The following is a 23,185-nucleotide window of genomic DNA, read 5'->3' as shown; positions in this document are numbered from 1 at the left end:
CAGGTCACAGTTTATGGAATAAATTTACATAAATATAATTTCCTTAAATTTTGAACTCAGAAAAAGAAAACGTTCACTTAGATACCAATTATTTGCTAAGAGAAAAAGGACCAAAGTCAAGATTCAGTTGTTTGTAGGGAGCGATCTCAAAAGGCAGCTATAAAGGAAGGGCACAGATGCTAAGACCGTGGTGAGTGTGAGCTAAAGGAGCTCTTATAAGAGTTCCAAAGGGTCATAGTGTGGCATAGATCCATGGACAGCTGGGAAATAAGGAGGATATTTTTACATTCATTTCAAAGACAACTAGAATATGTGACAAAAGAGAGATTTACATAGCCCTCATTAATGGAGCCTGAGTGTACTTGGGACAGAGAAGCCAGAGAGATAATGTGGATGGCTTCTAAAGGCAAGAACATGTATGTAAGGTGCGAAGTGGTTAAGGAATGAAAAAGTTAGCAAAGCTAAAAATAAAAGCTGTCCTTGCTCTAGACAAAGGAACACAGAGGGCAAAATAACTGCTGAATAATTTCATCTCCACAACTTGTGGCCATAGAAGCTAATGTATCTGCGAAAGGGAAAGTGACAGTCACAGTGAGGTGAGACAGAGAGGATGTCCATTCCGAAATAAAAGGGTTTAGTCCTTGAGACATTCCCTTTTTCTGGCTGTTAGTGGATGCCAGGAACCAGTAGAATAAATTCAGATAGACATATGAGAAGCAGAGAGGTTAGAAAGGGAACAAACTGAGTGTCATCTTTATGGCAAAAAGAGTCAAAGAACTAACAGCTGCGGTTTCTGTGTTGCAGAAAAACTATCTGGAAAAACAGGGACCCACAATTGCCTTTACTAGAGCTGTAAAGAGGAAGAGTGACATAGACAATCTGGCAGCAGTCTTTACTGGAGATAAGTAAGAGAAAATGCAATCCTCTTCCCTGCCTTAAAAGCAAGCAGCTGAAGAATAAACTCAGCTGTAAATATTTACTCAGAAATAATACCCAATCCAGTAGCAGTTGTATTTAGCACTCAGTGTGCTAGAACTCTTTGTAAATGGGGAGCAATTTCATCATATCACTGCTAAACAGGAGGGCAAAAGCAGTCTTCATTTTCTAGACAGACACTTTGGAGAAGCTGTGCCAAGGCTACAGGATGGTATACAGCAGAGTGGCCCAGGAGTCCTGTCCAAGTGTCCCAGCATGTAATGCCCAGCAGTAGCACTGCTTTGGGAAAATGGTTCAGTAAAACCATTGCAGCGATCTGTTGTGTGCTGCCTGCAATCTCATCCTTTCTTGTTTTTGTCACTCTCTTAGTATACTGCAATCACCTTGCCACCTGAAGGTGCTAGTCACTCTTTACATGTGGGGATGCACAACAGAAATGGAAAAGACATTTCTAATATGGCCTGAACTTCAATCTGTATGTCTTGTTTTGTTTTGCTCTGTTTTCTTCTTGGAAATGTCTGTAAGAAAGTGAGGCCCTGTCTGTGTTCAGACTCCTCAAAGACTGGTGCCCAGAGAGGCTCATGGCTACACACTTCTCTGGGTTTAGCAGGCAGATAGTTCCTGCCTCTGCTGCCCCAAATCAAAGGACTCAGCTGTGACTGCTGTTCTGGAGGCTGTGCAGAGGGAGGGCTGCTGAACATTTATCAGTCCTTCTTCTCAAACATAACAGTGCAGCTTAACCCTTTAACCACTCCAGGAATTGCCCAAGTGCCTACAAAGGCCACAGCAAAACTCTGCTGTTTATGAGGGGTTATTTTGGTGTTTTTCTACGCACTTAACACAGCTATATACAGTGATCCCTGCAGTAGTGTTTTGTTTACTGATGGTTCCAGCATCTAAGGAGAGCTGGCACTCTAATCAACTGTTTACAAATGTCACTGAAATAGGATGAATGTTTACAGCTCCTTGCTTCTATGACAGTCTCACAAATGAGGGACAAGCCATCTCTATTTTCTGCATAATGTATATATTGAAATTGTCAGTGCAGTTTCTACTTGTCATTTAGATATAGGTTTATTCCCATGCTTATTCTTGACTCATTAACTTGCATAAAGGAAGTAAGGTCTAACCAGTTTAATCAAATCAAAATGAAATGCTAAAAGGTCAAGGAAGTACATGATGTTATATCCCACTCAGGACTGTTGAATGGGATCAGTTCAAGCCACTTGAGTCAATGAGATTTTTACCAATATTTCAGTGGGTAAAAATATCACCTTCATCATATCTAATTTAATACTTCAACTAGAAAAATGAACAGATTTTATATGTGTGTGTGTGTATGCATGTGTGTTTTTGTTTGTGTGTGTGTGTGTGTATACATGTATAAGAAAGAAAGTGATTTATGTCTAGGGTATTTGCACTGACACTGCCCACATTCTCAGTCTATGATGATAGTCTGGGTGGTTTTCATAGAATCACTCAGGTTGGTGGGGACCCCGGGTGGTCTCTAGTCCAACCTACTGCTCAAAGCAAGGTCAGCCATGATCACATTTTATACCAATATCTAATCATTTAGTGCTTGTTATTTAACAAAATGAACAATACCTTCATTTTACCACCCTTTTAGAGTAAGCCAGTCATCTGAGTTTCATACTCTTTGCATCTGTGGAAGTCAGAAGTCATTTTGCTTAAGTCCCCTGGACAAATTGCCCACCATTTGCTACCTTAAATTGATATGGTATTTTGCTAAATAGATATTGCATGGGCATCTTCGGGTGTTAACATTTGTGATTTTTGTGAGTTATATGAAAAATATTTAAAAAATAATATTCAAAAATATATTGGAATCAATAGAGAAAAAGGCAGTATTTATAATAAGCTTTTAGATTATTTGTGAAATTTCAGAATTTTCCCCACATTTCAAAAAGTGCTATAAGGTATAATAGGGTAGTAGAAACAGGACTTAATGCTCTAGATGCACTATAATGCTAATGCATCTGTGCTGCTTTTTTGGCCCAGAGTGAATATTTCCATATGCACCACTATCTGTTGAGCAAGGGCAGCCAATACCTCTGCAGCTTAATTGACCTCAGAGATTACTTCATGGAAAGGACAGAAGGAAAACTTCAGCCTCCATTTTCACAACACAGAGTGCATTTACCCAGGGCCTCCCTGCTGAAGTCCCTCCCTGACTGTGAATACTGAACCAAAGCCTCTGAATTCAATGTCAGTATCATCAAAATCACGAAAGATTTGGTAACACATCTTGTAGTTCATTTCAGTCAAAACCTTCATCCTGTCTCATCTAACCCTCTTTGTTTTTATGTTGAAAGCCCCTGCAGATCACTTAAATACAATTTCACAAGCAAATTTTCCTGCTTTTATTTCAATTCAGCTTCCCCACAGATTTTTTTGGTGGAGCTCAGGGAAACTGCAAAAGAGGAAGAATATACATTTTTCCAAAGCTTCTATGTTTGCAAGCAGTTTATAAAACTATTTATGACGGTTCCAATTTAATAAATTTTGTATAATAAGTCTGTTAATCATTTTTATGTTCCTAAAAAGCAAAAAACCCCAAACCCTTGCTGTTTAATTCCACAGCTTGCATTTGCCAGAGATAGCATTAGAAAAGGTAATTTTTTTTCCTGAGTCTCATGCAAACTCCTAAACTAAGATCAGGAAGCTTTACATGGAAACTTTTGCTGATCAGCTCTGTCATTTGCTCCAGCTCTGTTTTGGTGCAAAGTAAATTTCTGAAGGATACACAATTTATATATGCCATGTGTACAAAAGACTGTAGCATATCATATTCTATTTTTACCAAAGAAAGTGCAGAAATATAAGATCCAGCACAAACAAAGAGTTGGAAGGAGGATGAAAGCAGGGTGAAAAGTTAACCAGCATATACGATGAGCAACTGGAAATATTTTCCTAACTTCTTTTCAGAACTTGTTTTCAAAGTCTGCAACGTCTTCCCGAGTTACGAACTGTCCTGCAACCTTCCAACATCTTGTATAGAGTAATTTCCCAAAGCTAACACATTGTTAGCGGTCAAAAAGATTAGAAGTGCTGCAGTTGTCTACAACCTTAAGGTAAACAAAAATGTCCGGCAGTACATTTGCAGCTGTGAGACAGATTAAGAAGCTAGAGTGCACTGAAGGAGCCTCCAGGAAGCTCAGATGAAACAAAAAGGATGGCATGAATGATGTGCCAAGGATGGAGGGTGCCAGCTGATGACAAAGTTCTGGTGTTATTATCAAATTCAGGGTCCAAAACCTACCTTATGTGACAGTATATTGACAGACCATCCTAGCAAGTGATGACACTAACAAGCTGCACTGTAAATATAAAAATAGATTTACTACTTAAACATATCAGAAGAGTGGAAAATGCAAGAAGCTCTCTTAAAAGTAACGTACTACTATGTGCCAAAACCAGGACAGATGACAGAAAACAAGCCAAGAATCCCCATGCTGACAGGAAACAGCTAAAACCACCGTCATTTTCTCAGATAGAGAATATAATGCAGGATTTCCAGGCTGTATTCTCATAAAAGCCCCCCCCCAAAAAAACACCCAAAGTGCATTCTCAGACACCTACAGTAATCTTATCCAAAAAGAAAGACATCAAGAAAGAATTCACATACCTGCAGAACCAAGTCAAAGATCCAGAGAATATTGTAAAGTGAAGGGTGAAGAGCGTTCAGCCCCTGAAGAAGCCCTGTAGCAATAGGCTGTAGTGCTAATTGTAATGTATTGCATGGATTTCTGGAAAAGAAATATGACTTCCAAATGTTATGGATAGTCACATGAAAATTATCATATTTATTAGCGTGTTCAGGGAGAGCTACATCAACAATCACCCCAAATCTAACCAAATGGTATTAGGACAATACCGTTCTCTGACAAGAACATCATGGGAGAATGGCCTTTTCTAAACCTTGAAATTAAGAACAATAGCCTTTGGTTTGCATGAAACATCAGCAACATTTCAGTGACAACTGCACAGGATCCTTTGGTACTCTGTGGAATGTGCAGCTGCATACGTCTGTGATACTGTGAATGGCAGAAAAAACATACGAAATCTTTGCAGGCAAAGTCATTGCTTAGGGAGGCAGACCAACAGCTGGTGCAGTTCAGCATATATCAGCAAAAGATGATATCGAATACCTGAAATTTCCATCAGGCAATGCCTGCAGGCACTGAGGAATGGCCTTACAGGCACCAAGAGACACAGGTAAGACCAATTTCTAGATCCGGTCAGTTATTAGAGAATTTATGCTGAAGTTTTTTGAAGGAATAGGCTACTGGCAAAGTTTACAAAAACAGCAGTTTCCTTGAGCCTTTCATACGCTCAAGGAAACACTGTACTAAACTAGTTGTAACAGTATCCAAGTTTACTAAGTGCATTTTGAGAGAGCTAAGGAGGGAAGCAGCGAAAACTATACCTGAGCAGGAAACTCTTGCAAGCAGAGACTGCATGTTGAATTATAGTGGTGACAGAGCAAAAGGAACTGTTTCTGGGTGCACCACTTCAAGTTATTTTCCAACTATGTCTCACAACACTGGTTTGGTGAATGATAAATACTTCTCACTAGAGGTGAATGACAGGCTGCAGAAGTGGTCTCAGCGTGAAACATGTTCCCCTGTAACAGCCTGTAACATGTTCAGCTGACCGTCATACTGGGAAGTATGGAAGAGAGCCACCACTATCTCTAACTCCTCTTGGTCAGAGGACAGAGATCTGTGATAGTTTCAGAAACTGCACACTAAGGGTCATGTCCTTTAAAAAGGTGGCCTCTTCCTATGGCCATGGAGGGAGTATACAGCCAAGGGCAGACTGGACATAAGGAGAACAGGAGCTCAGAGAAGGGGACAGTTTTCAGGATCTTGAATGAATCCAGGAAGAAGATGCTGTCAACAAAGACTGGGTTAGAGAAAGGCTATTCAAACAGTACCACAATGACCAAAGGAAATTGCTGAGTGGGACATCTATAGAAACCATAAAGATAGAGAAGGTCAAGGAGTGGGTAGGAAGTCTGCAAATACTTTTTTAACTCTAGGGTTTTTTTAAATCCAAAAGTGGGTTGGTAAAGCCTGATCTCTATAGAGTTCTTGCAATAAGGATGATGATGATGATGATGTTAATAAAGTGTTTGAATAAAGTACTTAAATACTGGATATAGATTTATAATACACTTTAAATCAGGCATACAACTAGAAGACTGAAAAATATAGAAATCCTTGTTCAGATTACAGATTCATTATGAGGTATACACTTCTGCTGCTATTAGATTAGTACACTTCTTTTTTTAAGTGGTAAATTTTTAAGCAGTACACAGAAAATTAGAATAGCAACTGAAAATGCTGGAGCTCGCTTCAGTAACTGACTTGAAGTCAATGGAACAGTTTGTTTTCTGTTGATTTCTGATGCCACTGGAACATGTCCCACTCAGCAATTTCCTTTGGTCACCGTGGTAGTGTTTGAATAGCCTTTCTCTAACCCAGGTTTTCTTGACAGTGTCAGCAGCAGTCCTCGTCCATAGCTCTTCGAACCGACTGGCCCGCTTTTGTGGCTCTGTGAAGCTTGACCAATACAGGGATGCCATTTTTTTCTCCACCACCCTGCCACAGAGTGCAGAAGTGCGAGTTGCCAAGCCTGATGGGGCAAAGCCTGGCACCCCAGTGCCCTGCTTCCCTTGTCCTACTTTCTAGCGCTCTGAGGCATCCTTGCCTCTTCTGGAAACAAACTGAGAAAGGCAGTTTATTTTACTTCCCACATTCTATGTCAGGGCTGAACTGTTGGTGTCAGAGAGGACAGCAGGATTTTAGTACAAGTATCTCACAAATATGTTAACTGTACCAGAGCCCATCAGGCTCACTGCTTTGCCCATTGGAGCTGATGGCTGTTTTTCTCATGCAAAACTCTAACCTCTTTTTCCTTCCTATGCAGCTCAGCACAAAGCTTGGCTTGGGTGGTAACAGTGGGGGAATTAGACCCAAGAAGGAGCAACTTCACTATGCTTTTGTCCAGCTCCTGGCAGCATAGGTTTGCCTGGCCTCTCCTGTCCCACAGCAGAAGCTTATTCTGGTTGTTACTTCCCTTCTCCAGGAGCAGTGGCAGAAAGGGGGCAGATGCCAATGAGGGGGACAGGGACAGGCCTAATTTGGGAGAAAGTTTCTTGCACAAGTTTGTAGGAAGACCTTATATATACAGAAGGGCCAGTTGCTTGCATATACACAGGAGAAAGGGGGATGTCTGAACAGAAAAGGAAGTCACTTTCATGAGTTGGAGCACATGTCTCAAAAAAGAGAGTTGAAGTAGGAACCTGACCTCTGCCACTGCTGAAGCAGCATGGTTGACTTATCCATGCACAACACAGACACATTTAACAACAGTAATAATTGGTCAGCTTGGCTATTGCTTCACAATAACTGCTCATTCTCTGCCAGTAATGATATTTATTTAAGATTCTTATGAATTATCTCAATTTTAAAACCATACTTGGAATGCTGTTTCTCTGACAGAGAGACTGCTTTCCCAGTAAAGTCAGCTTGCATCCAGATTCAGTGGGCAACCATTATATTCTTGATCCAAGAAACAAAACTAGAAATTTGGACAAAAACAGTAGGCTTCGATGGCTGGGTACAGTCTAGTCCCCAAGAGGTCACTCCATATTGGACAAATCTGTCTTCATCTCGGCAAACCAGAGGTCCTCCAGCATCAGCCTAGGGAACAGAAGAGAGGAGTAGGTGACTCCTCTGGTGATGGCACTAGACATGCAAACAGCAAAACATTAGCAGGAATAATGTTGTGGTAACTCTGAAGGCCTCAAAATATAGCTGAGGCAAGAGCTGTAGAGAGGGGGAAAAATTTTTGTTAGACCAGATAATAGAGTTGGGAAAAAAGCTGTCTCCAAGCATACAGGCCATTCTTCTGGTCTAAAGAAGAGAGACTCAAGTACAAGTCACTGATGTGGGAATATCTTCAGATGACTGTGAGGCCAAGTACACATCAGAAGGAAGCTTCTTAATTTTCCACATCCTCTGACATACTTGATACCGGACAAAATGAACATAACTGTTAGAATGCTATTTCTTAAAATCCAGATGTGGCAGGGTGCAAATGCATATGTCCAGTGATTCATGTGCCTAGCAATGCAATGTCTTATGCTCTCAAAAATATCATTTGCACTAGCAGTCCTGAATATCTGCTCAGACAGACCAGCTTTCCGTCTCTGTCACCAAGTAGTCACCAGCTTTTTATTGAGAAACTCCCAACATGATCCCCTCCATTAAGAAAATAAAATAACATTTTAAAATATTTTCATATATTTGTGAAAACTGGAAATCCAGAAACACTTGAAGCATTAGCAAATTAAGGATAAAGTAAAGCGATACAACTATATAACTATGGACACTGTAAACATTCACTAGTTCCCCCTCTTTCTCTAGGAACAAAGGAAAGTCCAGGTAGTATATCACAGGCTTTATTTCAGGTGGGATGTGATATGCACAATACGGGGCTACTATGAGTAGAATACGTCAGCATGCAGTTACAACCAAAAAGAGAAAATGCACAATTTACCTGCTATTCCAATTGACTGTGTGAATGAAGAAAAGATGCTATGTATGACTCAGTTCTTATACTTCATGTGGAAGCCTTGATTTGCTGAAGCTATTTCTGAGCCTTGAAAGTACAAATTGTCTTTTGATTTACTTGTGCTCAGAACTAGATCGTTCTTACCTCACAGTAATCTATGCTTCCAAAAGTAAGTCCACCACAAAATTCATGATTTTTGACGCTTCCATTCAGAAATTCAGGGCGATTGCATACTCTGTTTTCAAGCACGGGGAATTCAATGTCCTTTAATCTATTATCTCCATCAGTATCTTTGCAAACAACCAAGAAAACATAACAGTTATAAATGGTAGCCTATCCACTGTGACCCAGTGAAGTCTGAGAAATAAAAGGACTGGGATCTGTCCCCAACTCTAATATAGACTCTGAGGTCCTGAAGTACTTGGTTAAATCTTTTAACTTCTCTGTACTTGGATTGTTCCCACTCTAGAATGGAGATAGCAATGATTATTCTCCTTTGCGAAGTGTTGCAAAATAAATAAAAAGCAGATGCTTAGTATTCAGGGCCACTCTTTTCCACCACTTAGACCCAGAAGTGGTCTATTGACTTTCCACCCTAATATACTTCCAGAAGAAATCTAGTGTGTACTGTTTTCTGACAGTGACTGACTAGAAGACAGGAAGCCTCTGCCACCTTGTGGCAGCCTAAATGGAAAAAAAAGCAGAGTAAGGAAAGGAAAAGGTGAGTGGAAAGCCAATAAAGGCTGTCTACTATGGAGAAAAGTGTTTCTTCATAATGCTAATGTGTTGGACTAATGGTATAACGACTACTCCTAAGCATTATTTGAGTAGCATCAATTTTGTAGCTAAATGACACAAGGGAGGGGGGAATTACTGTGAAACTCAGAGACAGGGGCACATTCTGTTCAGATTTTTTTGTTTTAGTTATGGGATACACACACAAAGAAGGGTCTATTGGCTTACTTTTAAAACTGGGGTCTTAACAAGGTGCTGTCTTACAAATGGAATGGGAACGACATCCCTCGTGTTTGGCTCAATGGGAGCAAATGTGCATGCGTGGGAGCAGAAACCAAACGATGACAGGCACCACCATCCCTACTGGAATCTGCAGGGATGAGAAACAGTCTCCTGCTACGGTAAGGACAGGTCAAAAAGGGCTGGGGTATGCTCCAACCCAAACACTGGTGGAGAGAGAACCGGGCAGCAGGAAACCACTTAGATCAGTTTTTAAGGCTAGACGGTGAACAAAATTCAGGTAAGGGCTTTAGTGACATTAAAAGCCTTCAGCTTGTGCTCACTTTGCCTGTGCCACAAAGGTAGCTAGATCTGAGCAAAGGCTGACTCAAAGGCATCATGTTTTCAGGGATGTTGTCTTGTCTCAAATGCAAGGTCTTGGGGCTGGGGCTTGCCCAGGTACCCTATCTCTCTGACCTGAATGTAAGTCCCTACAGAAGTCTCTGAAGACAGTGATGTTTAGACTACAGGTAGCCAGCTGCAAACTTCACTCAGATGTTTAAAAATTGCCTATCTGAAGGTCAAAAGGGCATTATTTGACTATTGCTCATATTTATACAAATAGAGTATATGCAATGTATGTCTTAGCTGAGGAAAGACTAAAATAGAAATAAAAGATAAAAGTCTTAAGTCTCATTCTCCTCTTTCTTTTCACTTGTTTAATGAATTCAGTTTATGAGACTGATGAGGAAGAAAAATCAAACTCTAAGAGAAAGAAATAGAAAGAATAATGTTGCCTGATGACATCTGGCTTTGTTAAATCTTAAGTAAAAATCGTTTTTCAAGTCTCCTGAGTATTTATATTTCGGGACAGGATTTGAAAACTATCCTAAGCTTTCAACCACACTGAATATGTTTTACCTCTTGTTTTTCCCCAGGCAGTTAGAAAACATACTGTGTTTCTTTCCGCCACCAGACTTGTTTCAGGCAAACAAACTGGTTTCACATGGTCAGTAAGCATTACAGGACTGGAAAACAAACAGAGAAAAATAAAAAGATCCTTAGAAAATAATCATCAGCTTGTTTATTCCTCATACTCAGTTGATGTTTTAAAGAAAGGAGGGGGTTGGGGAGAGAGCAGAAGAAGATAGTGCCTTAAAACCATATAGATGTTTCTAAGCCGGTTCGTGGTCACTTACTGAAAAAGAGGTTACTTACCAGCAATTGAAAGTCTCTGAGAGGTGTTTGTGGACACAGTCACAGTGTTAGTGTGTTTGCAGCATAGTGCTAGAGCGTTGATCTCTTGTTACCCAAGCAGTGCTTGTAGGAATGTGCACCAGCCCAAGCCCAGTGCTAGCACCCCTTGCAGGTGGTGGCAGCCTGACTTCTCTCTGGTCCTCCCTGTCTCAGAGGTCATTGACACTTGCAAGGACTTCACAGGAGGAGGGAAAGATGGATGAATGAGTAAATAAGCGGATACAGCTACAGCTGCTGAAAATTCCTTTCTCCTCTGGTTACATGTCTATACAATTACACCGTGGATGATTTCATGCAGTATCTAACACATAACTAAGTCAAGCACCCTAGCATCCTCAATAAAATAAAGGCAAAAGTACAACTGTTCCTTATTGCAGCACCATGCCTAGAGGTGTCAGCAATGGTGTAAGAACTGATGCTGAGTGAATGGGGTCCTGGGAAGCAGTTCTGCAGAGGATGAAAATGTTGTATAGGGAGGTCACTGGCATTGCTTATGCTCAAGTGACATGTGTTCCCTCAGAGCAGGGTCTCCACTTTAGCAATTTCATGGCTGTATTTTATACAATGAATCATCCAGTGAAATAGTCTTCACCTGACTCATGAAATGAAGGCCTCTGCAATGAAAAGTTCTGAATGAAACATGAATGCAAGAGTCCAGGAGGTTAGGAAATGCTAACCAGCTCCTGTATTGAAGGTACAGTAGTCCCAGTGCCATCATCACTATTTTGAACTCTATTCTCCAGCTCTCTAAAGTCCAAGATGGGGATTTCCAACCTCAACTCTCACATGGTTCCAGGAAATTAAGGCTTCGTAACCCCTTATCCCTGTGTGGATGGAAATCAGTTCTGTAGCTTCCAAAACTGGTTATTCACCTCTCAATAAAGCACATGTTTATGGAAAGAACCCTGAAAATAGATGGGCAAGAGGAAGCTAAAGTGAGATTATCCAGAACCTCAGATTGGTGGTTTTTCAGTGCTATTCCTCTAATGTCTTTGCTTTCAAGGTAGTATTTAGCACCTCAGGTCTAATTCCACCATTAGTATGGTCCTCACAGCATCTCTGTTTTCTGTCTTGCCTGCTGTGGTAACAGTAGCCAAGAAAACATTTTTGAACTGAAGCAACTGGGCTTTGCACCTTCTGCTTCCCCAACTTCAAGAAGTTAACTTTATTTCTACCTATTCTGCACCAAGGAAATTCTAGGTCTGTCTTAAGGTGTGACCTCACCTCAGAAAGCCTGTTGGTACATACGAAATGGGGCTTTGAGGAGCTTGAAACTAACATAGAGTGGTTACTGGCAACTCCTCAGAGGCCTCTGATGTTTGTGTAGGCAGGTGGGCAAGAGAGCAGGGAACAGGACCTGAGGATGTACCAGAATATGGATGATAGGACACTGAAGAAGAAGTATAAAGTCCCACAGAGCAGAGATCTGCTCAGGAGCATGGCACATAATTCACCTGGGACTAGAGTTGTTCCTCTACTGAAACCAGGGGTCCTCCTCATTCGATCAGCCCTCTTTTGGGATGTTTTTAGTCAAGATCTTCACAGACCCACATCCATTCCCTGACAAGTCTTGTCTATTGCCACAAAAGGCAGGTACATGAGTAGCAACCAGCCTTCTCACATCCTATTTTCTTGGGTGATCTGTTATTAGAATAGACATTGAAAAGTTGGAAATAATGGGATGCACAAAGAAAAAAAAAGACAAGTATAAAGGGGAATTTTAGGCAGCTAAAAACAAGCAAAGCTGATCTAAGCCAGAAACTGAGGGGTATGATGTCTACATCTGCTACTTATGGCATCTTGCATGCAGAATGTGTTCACATGGTGAATGCTACTGACGCAAAACTGACTCCAGTGCTGCTAGAGCACGCATGTATCTGCAGAGTAGAAGTCCATAGAGCACCCAGTGGAAGAGGGATTGGATGCAGCAGTTACATGCAGTAGCAACAGTAACACAGATGGATCATGAAGTCCTTCTACTCATCTGAACTCAGTGGGAATTGTTCTTGCATAGTATCTTCATTAATCAAGCACCATAGAAACTGGGCTGAAATTTAAGTAAAAAGTTTTCAAGTTGCTTTTTAAAGCTGAAAATAGTATGGTGAGAGAAATGTCCTTTCAGGTCAGACATGATCTTTTCATGATCTTTAATCTATGTGTGGTGAGTATAAGAGCAATAGAGAAAACCATGAGAGAGCAGAAAAGTTGTAGGAGCATTCCAAAGGGAACAAATAAGATTGAAATAACCGCACAGCTTTCAGAGCAGACTGCTTCGATGTCTAAGCATGACACAGAAGAGGGCTTCAGGCAATTACAAACATGCACAGGAATTTTCACTGCATCACAAGCAGGACTTGGTTTCACTGAGTTGTGGGCCAAGTCTGAAGCTCACGAAACAAGCATGTGGCGTGGCCCTGAGCACTGCCAGGAAACTGGACCTTTCCACTTGCTCCATGCAGAAGCTGTGGTCCCTCCTGGCCAGCACTGCAGCCATGGCTCAAGATGCTCAGGGCTGAGCAGTAAGAGCCTCTGAGCAGAAGATCCTCCAGCTACAACCCCACTTCAGTTTGCCTCCTCCTTCCCTGCTTCAGTGGAGCTGCTGCTTAGTGGGTGGTGAGTGGGAATCCTCCACAGCAATCCCTCCCATCCTAACTGGTCCTTGCCTTTCCTAAGCTGTGTAAGTAGCTCACATGGGTTCTGCCAGCAAGGTCACTCAGAAGGAGGGGAGCTCAGAGTTCGCCCTTAAATAGATGCCTAATCTAATACTCAAAGAGACTCTCACGCTTGTCCACACCATCCACAACCAACTCTCAGAGCCAAATCCAGAGAAAGCTAATTCATGACTTCACAATAAAAACATTGAGGGGGAGAACCTGGGCTGAAATTGTACCTGCTCATCTTCAGCAAGCCAATGTCTGCTCCATTGGGTTCCTTGAATAATTTCTGAACACTACGGATTTGCAAAGATGTCTCTGCTGCCTTCAGGTTCTGTAGCCCCAGAAAGACCCTGTAGGAAGAAGGCTCTGATGACCTGTAAGAAATGACAGTGGCAAGGTTATACATCCATACATATAATCAAGAATTTCACTCTTACAAAATTTGGTGATATCCCTGGAGAACTGTATTTAACAAGATGGCCAAGCTGCTGCTTTTGACAATAAACACACACATTAATCTTGGGGAGGAAGGGGAATTTTTTTTAACAGTTTGGTTTTAATGACTATGGAAAATCCCACAGGCTGTAAATAATGAGGCACCTTCTTACAGTGTTCACAGGTCCTAAAGCCCAGTGGGTCAGCTGCTACTTTTCCAAGCATAATTAGCACCAGCACAGCTGCTTTTCAGAAAGGGAGAAGGCAGACGAGAGAAGTTATCTCTATGGTGCTCTGCTGCTGTTTGACTGAGGCAGAAGCAGCAGAAAAGTCAGGACATGGATCTACTTGCTGGCAAGGAAGACAGAAAATAAGTAGGTTGGGAGCATATAACAAGCAGGTGGAAATTTCTTGACAAAAGACACAACTGACACAATTTTTGCTCTAGCCAGCCTCAAAAGAGAAAGCTTATTTCTCCTTAGATTACCAAAAAAAAAAAAAAAAAAAAAGACCGGGAAGAGCAAGGAGGTGAAGCAGTTAAACCACAACTTTTAAAAGCAGCATGAAGAAAAGAAAACTGGGACCCTGGATATGGGAGTGCGAAAACAAAATGCCAAGACTACTATGTTTGTAATGTCATTAACTGTGCAGTCAGGCAACTAAATCATGGGATATGGCTTTCCTCTTATAGACACTCTTCTGCTCTCTCACTAGAATTTAGGAAGAGACACTTTTCTTTTTTTAGTCATCAGCCATCATTGTTACATGGCTTTAATTTATTAAGTGATTTCCCAAGACACAGTGTTGTTCACTTCAGATGTTAGAGCGGCTCCTTGCATGTTTTAACATGGAAGAACTGTGCAGATGTTGCACAGGTCAAGCAACTGTCCTCCAAGAACAGCAAAGGAAATGCCTTATAAGGTACATCTTGCTTCTCTGTTGATTTTTTCACCCAGCTGTAGGAAACACCTGCTACTCATCCTAACAAATACTCACTGTTGCAAGCACTGAGCTGCAGTAAGAACCCACAGTGGATGTATCAGAGTGCCCACACAATGGTGCACATTGGTACTAGAATAGAGAAGACAGTAATCAGATTAACTTAAGACTGCATATGCAATTATCCATCATCTCTGCTGTGGACAATAAGAAATACTGCCAAACTATCACTATGGCCCTTATTCAAGTCTTTATTATTCAGACATTGTATTTTGTTGATGGCATGAGAAATCAAATACAGATTTCCAAGGGACAAACTATTTGCTCCAGAACATGAGACACATGAAAAGAAGTTTGATACCCAGGCAGAAGTTTTGCAACAATGTTCCAGTTCAACAGAGCACTATAGCTTCCCGAAGTATAATAAAAATAATGACATTTCCTAACAATTTCAGTTGTCATGTAATGGGTTTGTCCTGAGCTAATAAAAGGCTACATCCGGGTGATTTTTGGGGTGCTGGCTTGTACTAGTTCTCTAAATAAGCATGTCATTTATGCCTTGTTGTGGACTTTTAACTTTTCTTGGGATAAAATTTATTATGGTGACTGTCAAAAACTCTACAGAAAATTTCATAAGCCTTTCTGTTAGCACTTCTATATCTTCTGTTCAGCCATTCTCACTATGGTTGTGAAAACACTATGCATAATGGTGTTTTTATATTGAGAGATAATGGCCTTCATATGACCTCTAACACAATTAGGGCAGTCTCAAGACCAATCCACATTTGAACCGGATTGGATACCATGTAAGAAGGGATAAGCAAAATCCATTTGTACACATCGCAGGTTGGTGGTTCCATGCCTGGATTTAACTCCCCTACTGCAGGCTGCAATTAACTCTCATTATGCTCAGCAAGACTTATTCCTTTCCCATTTCAGTAAATCAAGGCATACTCAAGGTCTGCAGTTCAAGTCTGCCCTCTAGAGATTCAGCAGAAACTGGAGAGTTTTGGGATAACTACTCAATAGTAACTATCTGTGGCCATTATGATAAAAAAAAATTACATTTTAAGGTATTTTATATAGAGACCAAGGCCAGTCTCCAGAAGCCCATGTACTGTTTTGTCCCAGTCTTTCTAACGCCTGTTCCTTATGAAACCCTGCTGCTCACAGATGGTGATGCAGTCTGGAATATCAATACCTTGTCCTGAGACTGACGTGCCAAGGCCAAGACCCTGGAGATGCATAACACATGCCATATGGCTCACAGGCTCGCCCTCTTCGCATTGGGAATTTTCCACAGTCAGGGTGAGAAGAAGCTACAGAATAAAAGAAAGCCACAATGAATCTGAAAGCAATTCTGTAATGTCTTTCACAGGGCAATCAGATGAAAAGAGAAAGGAATAAGGCCTCTATGTCCTCTTTAGGCTTTCATTCTTTATGCAGGTTAATAGAAACTAAGGATAAAGAAACAAGCAGCACCCTTTGACTCCATTATATCATTATTACCATGAACACTTTAAGCTGGAGTTAATATATCACTTTTGACATGACAAGACATTGGCAAAAATTGTCAGCTATGTCAAGTATTTGGATGCCTGTGATCAGCTAATATAAGTAATATAATATAATCAATAAGTAAAACTATGATGAGCCAGGAAAAAAAGAACATCTGGGTGGAAAGCTGAAGGGAAAAGAGAGTGAAAGGAAGTACAAGAGTTTATGGCCCAGACCAATTAAATGTAATAACTCTCTAAATTCCTCAAAACCTTACAGGCTGCACCCTGGTTGAATTTAAACCAATCTGTAAATTACCGTAAATAAAATTGAGTCACTGTCTCCTCATCACAAAATATTACAGTTTTGTCTTCACATTGCTCACTCTGTTTTCTTGTTAGTCCAAATCTCTCTGAACTTCTTTAAATAAATGGAGCTTGGGTGCTGAGTAAGGACCCAAGCAACTCTTTCCAGAGCTGCATATGTTGCTGTGAACATGAAATTTGTTAGTTCCAGTAAGAGACAATTAATAAAGCAATCAAAGACAAAAGGCAAGGGACTTTAAAGTTCCCATACACTTGAAATTAAAAATCTAATATTCAAGGCTGCTTTGAAAAGAGATCAGATCTCAGAAGTAAAGATTCACCACAGCAGTTCCAGAGAGAGGATATTTTTACAGCTGTGATATGTTTTTGTATACTGTTCCTTATTCTTTTTGCTTGTGTAGTCTTAGGTCTGGCTGGCAAACTTAATATGTACAGTCATAATGCATTGCTGTTTAGAGGAACACATTAGGTGGTCAACATTAAGAATATTTTATACTGCTGGGAGAGAGACCTCTCTACTCAGTTTTATATTATTACACTGTCAAACAGAGTTGGAACATGGCTTCCAGATGTTATTGTAGTATAGTTAATATATAAAATAAAGAAATAGACTTTTCATCTTGCTGCCAGATATACCAAAAAACGTTTGTCAACATTCAGACAAGGCAGGGAAGAACAAAGCAAATGACGTGACTGACAAATACGCCAAGCAGCACTCCCAGTACATTACACCTCTTATTGACTCCCATTGCCAGGGCACCTTAGTAGCTAAAAATTCTTTTGCTGTTGAGTTTTTACACGAGGACTACACATGCATGGTATGCCAATTAGTATCCCAAAATAGAAGGAAGAAATAAGGAATCCTATATAAAACATCCAGGACTTAATCTACTCCCCACTCTAGAGGAAAGGCAAAATGCCTAGGGATGGATTACTTTAACATCCAGATCAGAACAAAAATTATTTCAGCAGAGGATGAAAAGGATATTCATGATGTCTCTGGTGCTCTCCACTAACAGAAAAAGTGTATGGTCAGGTTCTACAAGTGCTAGTTTTGCCACAAAGTGCATAGAAAGACTAGGATGAACATCAAGTAAATCCTCTCCTGTGCTTGAGGACTCCAGGGAATGAACACCTCTGTGCAGCTTTACCGAATATTTTGACTTCAGCTAGCAGCTCTGAGTGCTTAGCTTCACTGATGATAAAGAACACATGAATTGTTATCTACAAAATCATATAGATTATTCCTAGCACTGGGTTAACTAAACTTTGGCTGACTATTACAGGCACCTGTCTGTGTCAAGCTTCCATGCAAACCTAAATTCAAATCTCAAGCTACTACCTACTGCAGTTTTTTGTTGGTTAGATTGAATACATCTTGTAACTATCATAGCAGACTGTAGAAAGTGAAGACAGAAAAGTTTTAAAGATAATTACAGCAGCGCGGGATTTCACAGTACTCCCATTTTTTTTCTGGGTCTGTTGTGAAGCACCAAAGACCATTTACATCTCCATCAGGATTCCTGCAATACTGTAATAATTACAAAAACAGAGAATGAAGACTTCAAATATTAGCCACAGAATAAAAAATTCTAGTTGTGTATGTTTTAAAAAAATGTTAATCTAAAGCTTTGAAATATTTTCCCCAACTACTTTTCCACTGCCTTTCTGTTAAATGCTTTCTACTTCTGCTAACCACAAAATTCTTTGTTTCCTCTATCTCAAAACCATTAGATGAAATTATGGAAATGTGATAAATTCATATCATCTTCAGCCACCAAGAGTCAGTCTAGCTCTAGCACTTTTTAAGGCCTCATGAGAAATAAAGTTTGACATAGGATGGGATTTGCTTTAGTAAGCAGTTGGTGTTGGCCTAATCATTCTTCCGATTCAGTCAGTGAGAGCAAACAAGGTCAGCTCTGAGAATTTGCCAGAACCCTGCTCATTTTGTGACAAACAGCAAAAGGCATTGCTCTGATGTTTGCAGAAACCAAGCAAGCACTCTATGATCTCCTTTGCACTGCTTGCCTGTAAGCGTCAATGCCATGGTATACTTCAGTGCTCGAAATACCAACAACCTAGGTAATGTGCAAGGCATCTTTCCCTCTCCACCGCCATTGTTAAGTCTGGGCTACCAATGTGATGACCTGCAGGTATGTTGAAGCTGGTCTATAAAGACCCAACACAAAATGTTTGCTGAGAGGTCATGGAGAAAAGAGAAAACGTTCAATGACAACAATGGCATGAACAGCTGTTTACATTTTTATCCAGGCCTGCTCTTGGATGAGTCACGGGAGTGAAATAGTTGTGGTTATGAGGTGTCTGAGAGCTCCATTCTTGGCAAGTCCTGCCCTTTCCAGTTTTTGCTATTGTGCCACGATAATCTTTACCGTTACCGTTAATACAGTCTGTGAAGAAAGAGGAAAAGGAAGTAATGTTAGCTGCTGAATTCATATGTTGTGGTGGTAAGTAGAAATAAGGTGGAATAAGTAATTCTAGGACTTGGATAGTCTGCAGTTACTATAGCAGACAGGAAGAGGAAAAGGTACCCTGGCGTGTGATTTCTTAGTTTGTCAAAATGGATGAGGTATTGGATGTACAGAACAACTGAACTGGAAAAAAATTCATGGAACTTCAGGCCAAATGCTTTCTGTAACGTATCACAAATACCTGAAAAGACTCCAAGATCCTTGCTGAATTAGTGTCAGCAAGCGCCTCTCATGAGAGAAGCATATTTCAGAGTTAGCAACCCATTAAACTGAGAGGACAGTTGTTGTTTTCAAGGGCATAGCTTCAGGTACTTCCTTCTGCCGAATGTGAGTAAGAGTACACAGCACCATTCAGGAATGAATCTTTTATCCAACCCTGCCACTTTCCTTTGCAAAGTAAATATCCAGTGGGATGCTCTGCTGTGTATTCAAAACAGTCACAGTGCTTTGACTAATGTGGGCTTTTCAATCAAAGGAGCAATAAAGCAGGATAGAGCAAAAACCAGCGTCTCTTGGTGCACATCTTTTGCAAAACACGTTTGCGTATGAACAAAACAACTCCACTCAAGCTAAGGGCAACATCCTAAAAACAAAACACAGCACCAGCAAAATTCCCCAAATACCGACACTCACTGTCATCATATTGCAACAGCACATGGCTACAAAAAAACTAGAAATTTTGTCTATGTTCCTCTTGTTTCCCTAAATGAAAAAGGTATCTTCCGGGATATGCTGTAAAATGATACAAGACGCAGGATATAAACTGACTACAGAACATCTGCTGCAAAATTCAAAGGTATGGTTCTGAAACCTGGAGAAGGGATGTGACTGTCTCTTGTGTTATAGCACTACTCAAGAGTAATTTTGATAGATTATCTGCTTTACCCACAGATGAAACAAGGAAGTGACACTTATAGCCAGCTTTACCAGATGTGGTGGGTGTAGTTGGGCCAAAGCTTTGTGCCGTCATTGCAGGAAGGTAGCTTGGTGCATGCTGTTGTATCTGATCATCACACCTCATTAGACTGCAATACTCCCATAACACGCTGGGGTCAGTGGTGAAACACCATGGATGTTCATCAGCATCTGGGTTTCTACAATAGTTCTCCCTCAAATCCCTGCAAAAAGAAGCCCAATATTCACATTGCATAGCACTGAAGGTAGTCATAGGAATATCTCACCAAAAAAATGTGGATATGTATGATGTAAAAATAAACATATTTATGTATTTTTTTACATATTGCCAGATATCTTACTACCACCATGCAAATTTATGGCTGTGATATGAGTGAAAAGTTTGGTTCATACACACATCAGAGGGGTGAATATATTTAAACCTAAGGAAACATAATCTGACTATTGACATAAATTCTGGCTGCAATATATCAATGTGCTGAGTGCCTGAAAAAATGACTAATATCACAGAATAGCTGGGGTTGGAAAGGACCTCTAGAGATCATCTGGTCCAACTCCCCTCCTCAAGCAGGGTCAGCTGGAGCAGGTAATATCACAATAATTTTATTTCTAAGCACATATGAATAAGCATACACAAGTATGTGAATGTGCGAATTATTTAGCAATAAATAAACAGCAACATCCATACTGTTGGTGGGCAATTACGCCTTAACAAAATCATTATTTTTAGATGTTAAAGGGTTCCTTCTCATATTCTGAAGAATAGCAAATAAATAATGATGTATACGAACCATTTTTCTGCAAATACACTTCCACTTAATTCAGTGGGAGCACTGCCATGCCTATGTTTGTTGGGGCATGGGGAAGTGGAATTCCTTTCTCTAATAATCTGCAAAGTTGCAGTGTTTCCCCATCCTGCATCATTGTAGTTACAGAATTAAAAAAATGAAATGCTTTTTTCCAAATATGGCATAACATGCTGCTTGCATGTTTTCACAACTTGCTTCCAATTTTTAAAATTATTTGTGAAAAACAACACCTTCTCTGAGTATGTTTGAGTTTCAATACATCAATATTTTTGATGCAAAAATGTGAGTGAAAATTTCCAACCAAATTTATTTAGGGTGAAATCATAAAGAAAGGGGGAAAAATAGAAAGGTATCAACCTTCCTGCTCGTACTTGTAACCAGCCAAGCAATGATGGATTTCCTAGCAATTGTCTCCTTGTTGCTTTCCTACCCTTGTTAACAACTGGCACATTAGCAACGATGATTAGCTCTGGAAGTCATCGCTGGTCCAATTTGTTAGTCCAAAAAAGAAAGTAAACAAAATAAGTGAGAAAACTCAATAAGTGTAATTCTGGGTGTCCAATTTAAACTGCAAGGAGCATTTAATTTGGTAATAATAATCATAATATAACTGACTATGTTTTGCAACATACATGTTGTGTTTGCCCCAGATGAAACAAGTAAAAATGCTTAAACAAAATGCATATTTCAGCAGATGCCCAGAATCTGGACACAAGTCTCCTGTTGTCAGTTACCAGCAGCTCAGGTTCCCACATGTAAAAGGACACATTTACATTTTGCTCAGAATTTAAATAATGGGAAGACACTTTTTTTTTTTTAATGAAACAAACAGAAAATAGTTTCACATCTTGAAAAAATGATGGTGAAAAATTCTCTTTTATTGCCAATATTTTAAATCACAGAAGTGTAAGGATAATGCAATCAATGTCATTTCCAGCAATGGCCATTGTCAGATAAACCGAAAAAGCTAAAATAAACGTACGCGTTTGGGAATTTGTCTGGGGTTTTTTCATGTCTGTGCGGGAACATGGAGTTCCAGGCTTGGCATTTCTTTCCTGACACAGTGAAGGAAGTTGTGCCACGGTAACTCAGGCCTTTGCCTCGATAGCAGTGCTCTGGTACAGGACTCTGTTCGGGCACATCAGTGCCTGCAGAGAACAACAGAAACCAATGCCTCACATCTTAATTTCATGTTCATATTCAGTAGGCACAAGAAAGCACCAAACACACAAAAGGATAAAAAGGATTGATTCACTTATACAGATGGCTTCCAGTAGCAGCATCTCAGTCAGCATGGAAAACAGAAGGACATTTCCAAAGATATTTAGATAACCTTTATAGATTTTCCTCATATGTCAGAAGCTGTTCACTGGAAGGGTCATCCTTCAGTTTCACTTTGGTATGTGTGAAAGTGTTTGGGTTACATATTCAGAAAGTTCACATGCAAAATTCCTCCAAGATAAGAGGTATTTGTGATTTTGCTTCTTTGATGCTTTGAAAATGCCCTACTTTAGGGAAAAAAAAGAATACAAAGAAATAAACCTCTTTCACCCTGTAGTTTTTCTAATGTATCACCTGGTGACTTATACCTTTCACTGCAGTTCCTCATCATTAAAAGTCCAACTTTCCAGAAATAATATTTGGCAGATTTTGCAACATGCCAAGCAGAACAACTGCATAACAATAGTGACAAAGTGACTGAGCAAAGATTTGACATATTTACAGTGAGAAATAAGTTTCTCGCTGCTTTAATGTCCTTGTCTCAAGTACACCCCATTACTCATACCAGCAATCTCTTGTTCTGTCCCATCACAGTGGGGAATTGCACAATATTCCCACCGAACAGCTCTGTTGATGGTGTAGCACCAAGGCCTTCTCTCTCCATCAGGGTTTCTACAGTAGTTTTCTTCTAAGTCCCTGAAACAGAAACACTGATTTAATGTTACTCATGGAAATCAAGAATGGGTTGTGTGGAAGACTAATAATTACTGCATGCAGAATTCAACTCAGTGATTACATTTATTCATATTACAGATGAATTATCTTGTGCACCACTATTCTGGGATGAGTCAACAGCTTTTGTAATTACAGTCTAGATGTTGATAACTTATGAATAGCTTTCCCAGTGTTACTTGTCCACTTTCTGCCTTTGTTTTGGAGGCCAAGATGGGGCTGTAAAAGCTGACAGGAAAACACAAGCCACTGGTGCACTGGACCCTCATTGTCAGACCAAAGGGAGGCTGGATGTCACACACTGCTTCTTGGAGGTCTGCATGTGCCAGTGCCAGTGCACACTGCTCTCTGCCCTACTGCAGAGGTGTTGGACAGGACTCCACATGCCCAAGAAAACTTACTGGATCCCTTTCACA

The 23,185-nt window shown here is 40.3% G+C and overlaps 1 protein-coding gene across 1 annotated transcript in view; it reads right to left on the bottom strand.

Annotated features, from left to right (window-relative positions):
• Nucleotides 1-7,427: 7,427 nt before the first annotated feature.
• The window catches only part of LOC106486812 (plasminogen-like), a 29,230-nt gene continuing 13,472 nt past the window's right edge, over nt 7,428-23,185 (bottom strand). The window contains exons 9-19 of the mRNA XM_067293515.1: nt 22,597-22,733; nt 21,799-21,964; nt 20,020-20,210; nt 18,863-19,011; nt 18,041-18,134; nt 15,982-16,099; nt 14,838-14,912; nt 13,640-13,780; nt 10,414-10,520; nt 8,683-8,828; nt 7,428-7,664 (exon numbers count right to left, since the gene is read on the bottom strand). Coding sequence (XP_067149616.1) covers nt 7,503-7,664; nt 8,683-8,828; nt 10,414-10,520; nt 13,640-13,780; nt 14,838-14,912; nt 15,982-16,099; nt 18,041-18,134; nt 18,863-19,011; nt 20,020-20,210; nt 21,799-21,964; nt 22,597-22,733 — 1,486 coding nt within the window. The 3' untranslated portion in view covers nt 7,428-7,502. The remainder of the gene's footprint in view (nt 7,665-8,682; nt 8,829-10,413; nt 10,521-13,639; nt 13,781-14,837; nt 14,913-15,981; nt 16,100-18,040; nt 18,135-18,862; nt 19,012-20,019; nt 20,211-21,798; nt 21,965-22,596; nt 22,734-23,185) is intronic.

The sequence above is a fragment of the Apteryx mantelli genome, chromosome 3 (genome assembly GCF_036417845.1).
Source record: "Apteryx mantelli isolate bAptMan1 chromosome 3, bAptMan1.hap1, whole genome shotgun sequence".
NCBI classification, from domain to species: Eukaryota; Metazoa; Chordata; class Aves; order Apterygiformes; family Apterygidae; genus Apteryx; species Apteryx mantelli.
The sequence above is the reverse complement of the archived record's forward strand: the minus strand, read 5'-3'. Positions and strand labels throughout refer to the sequence as shown.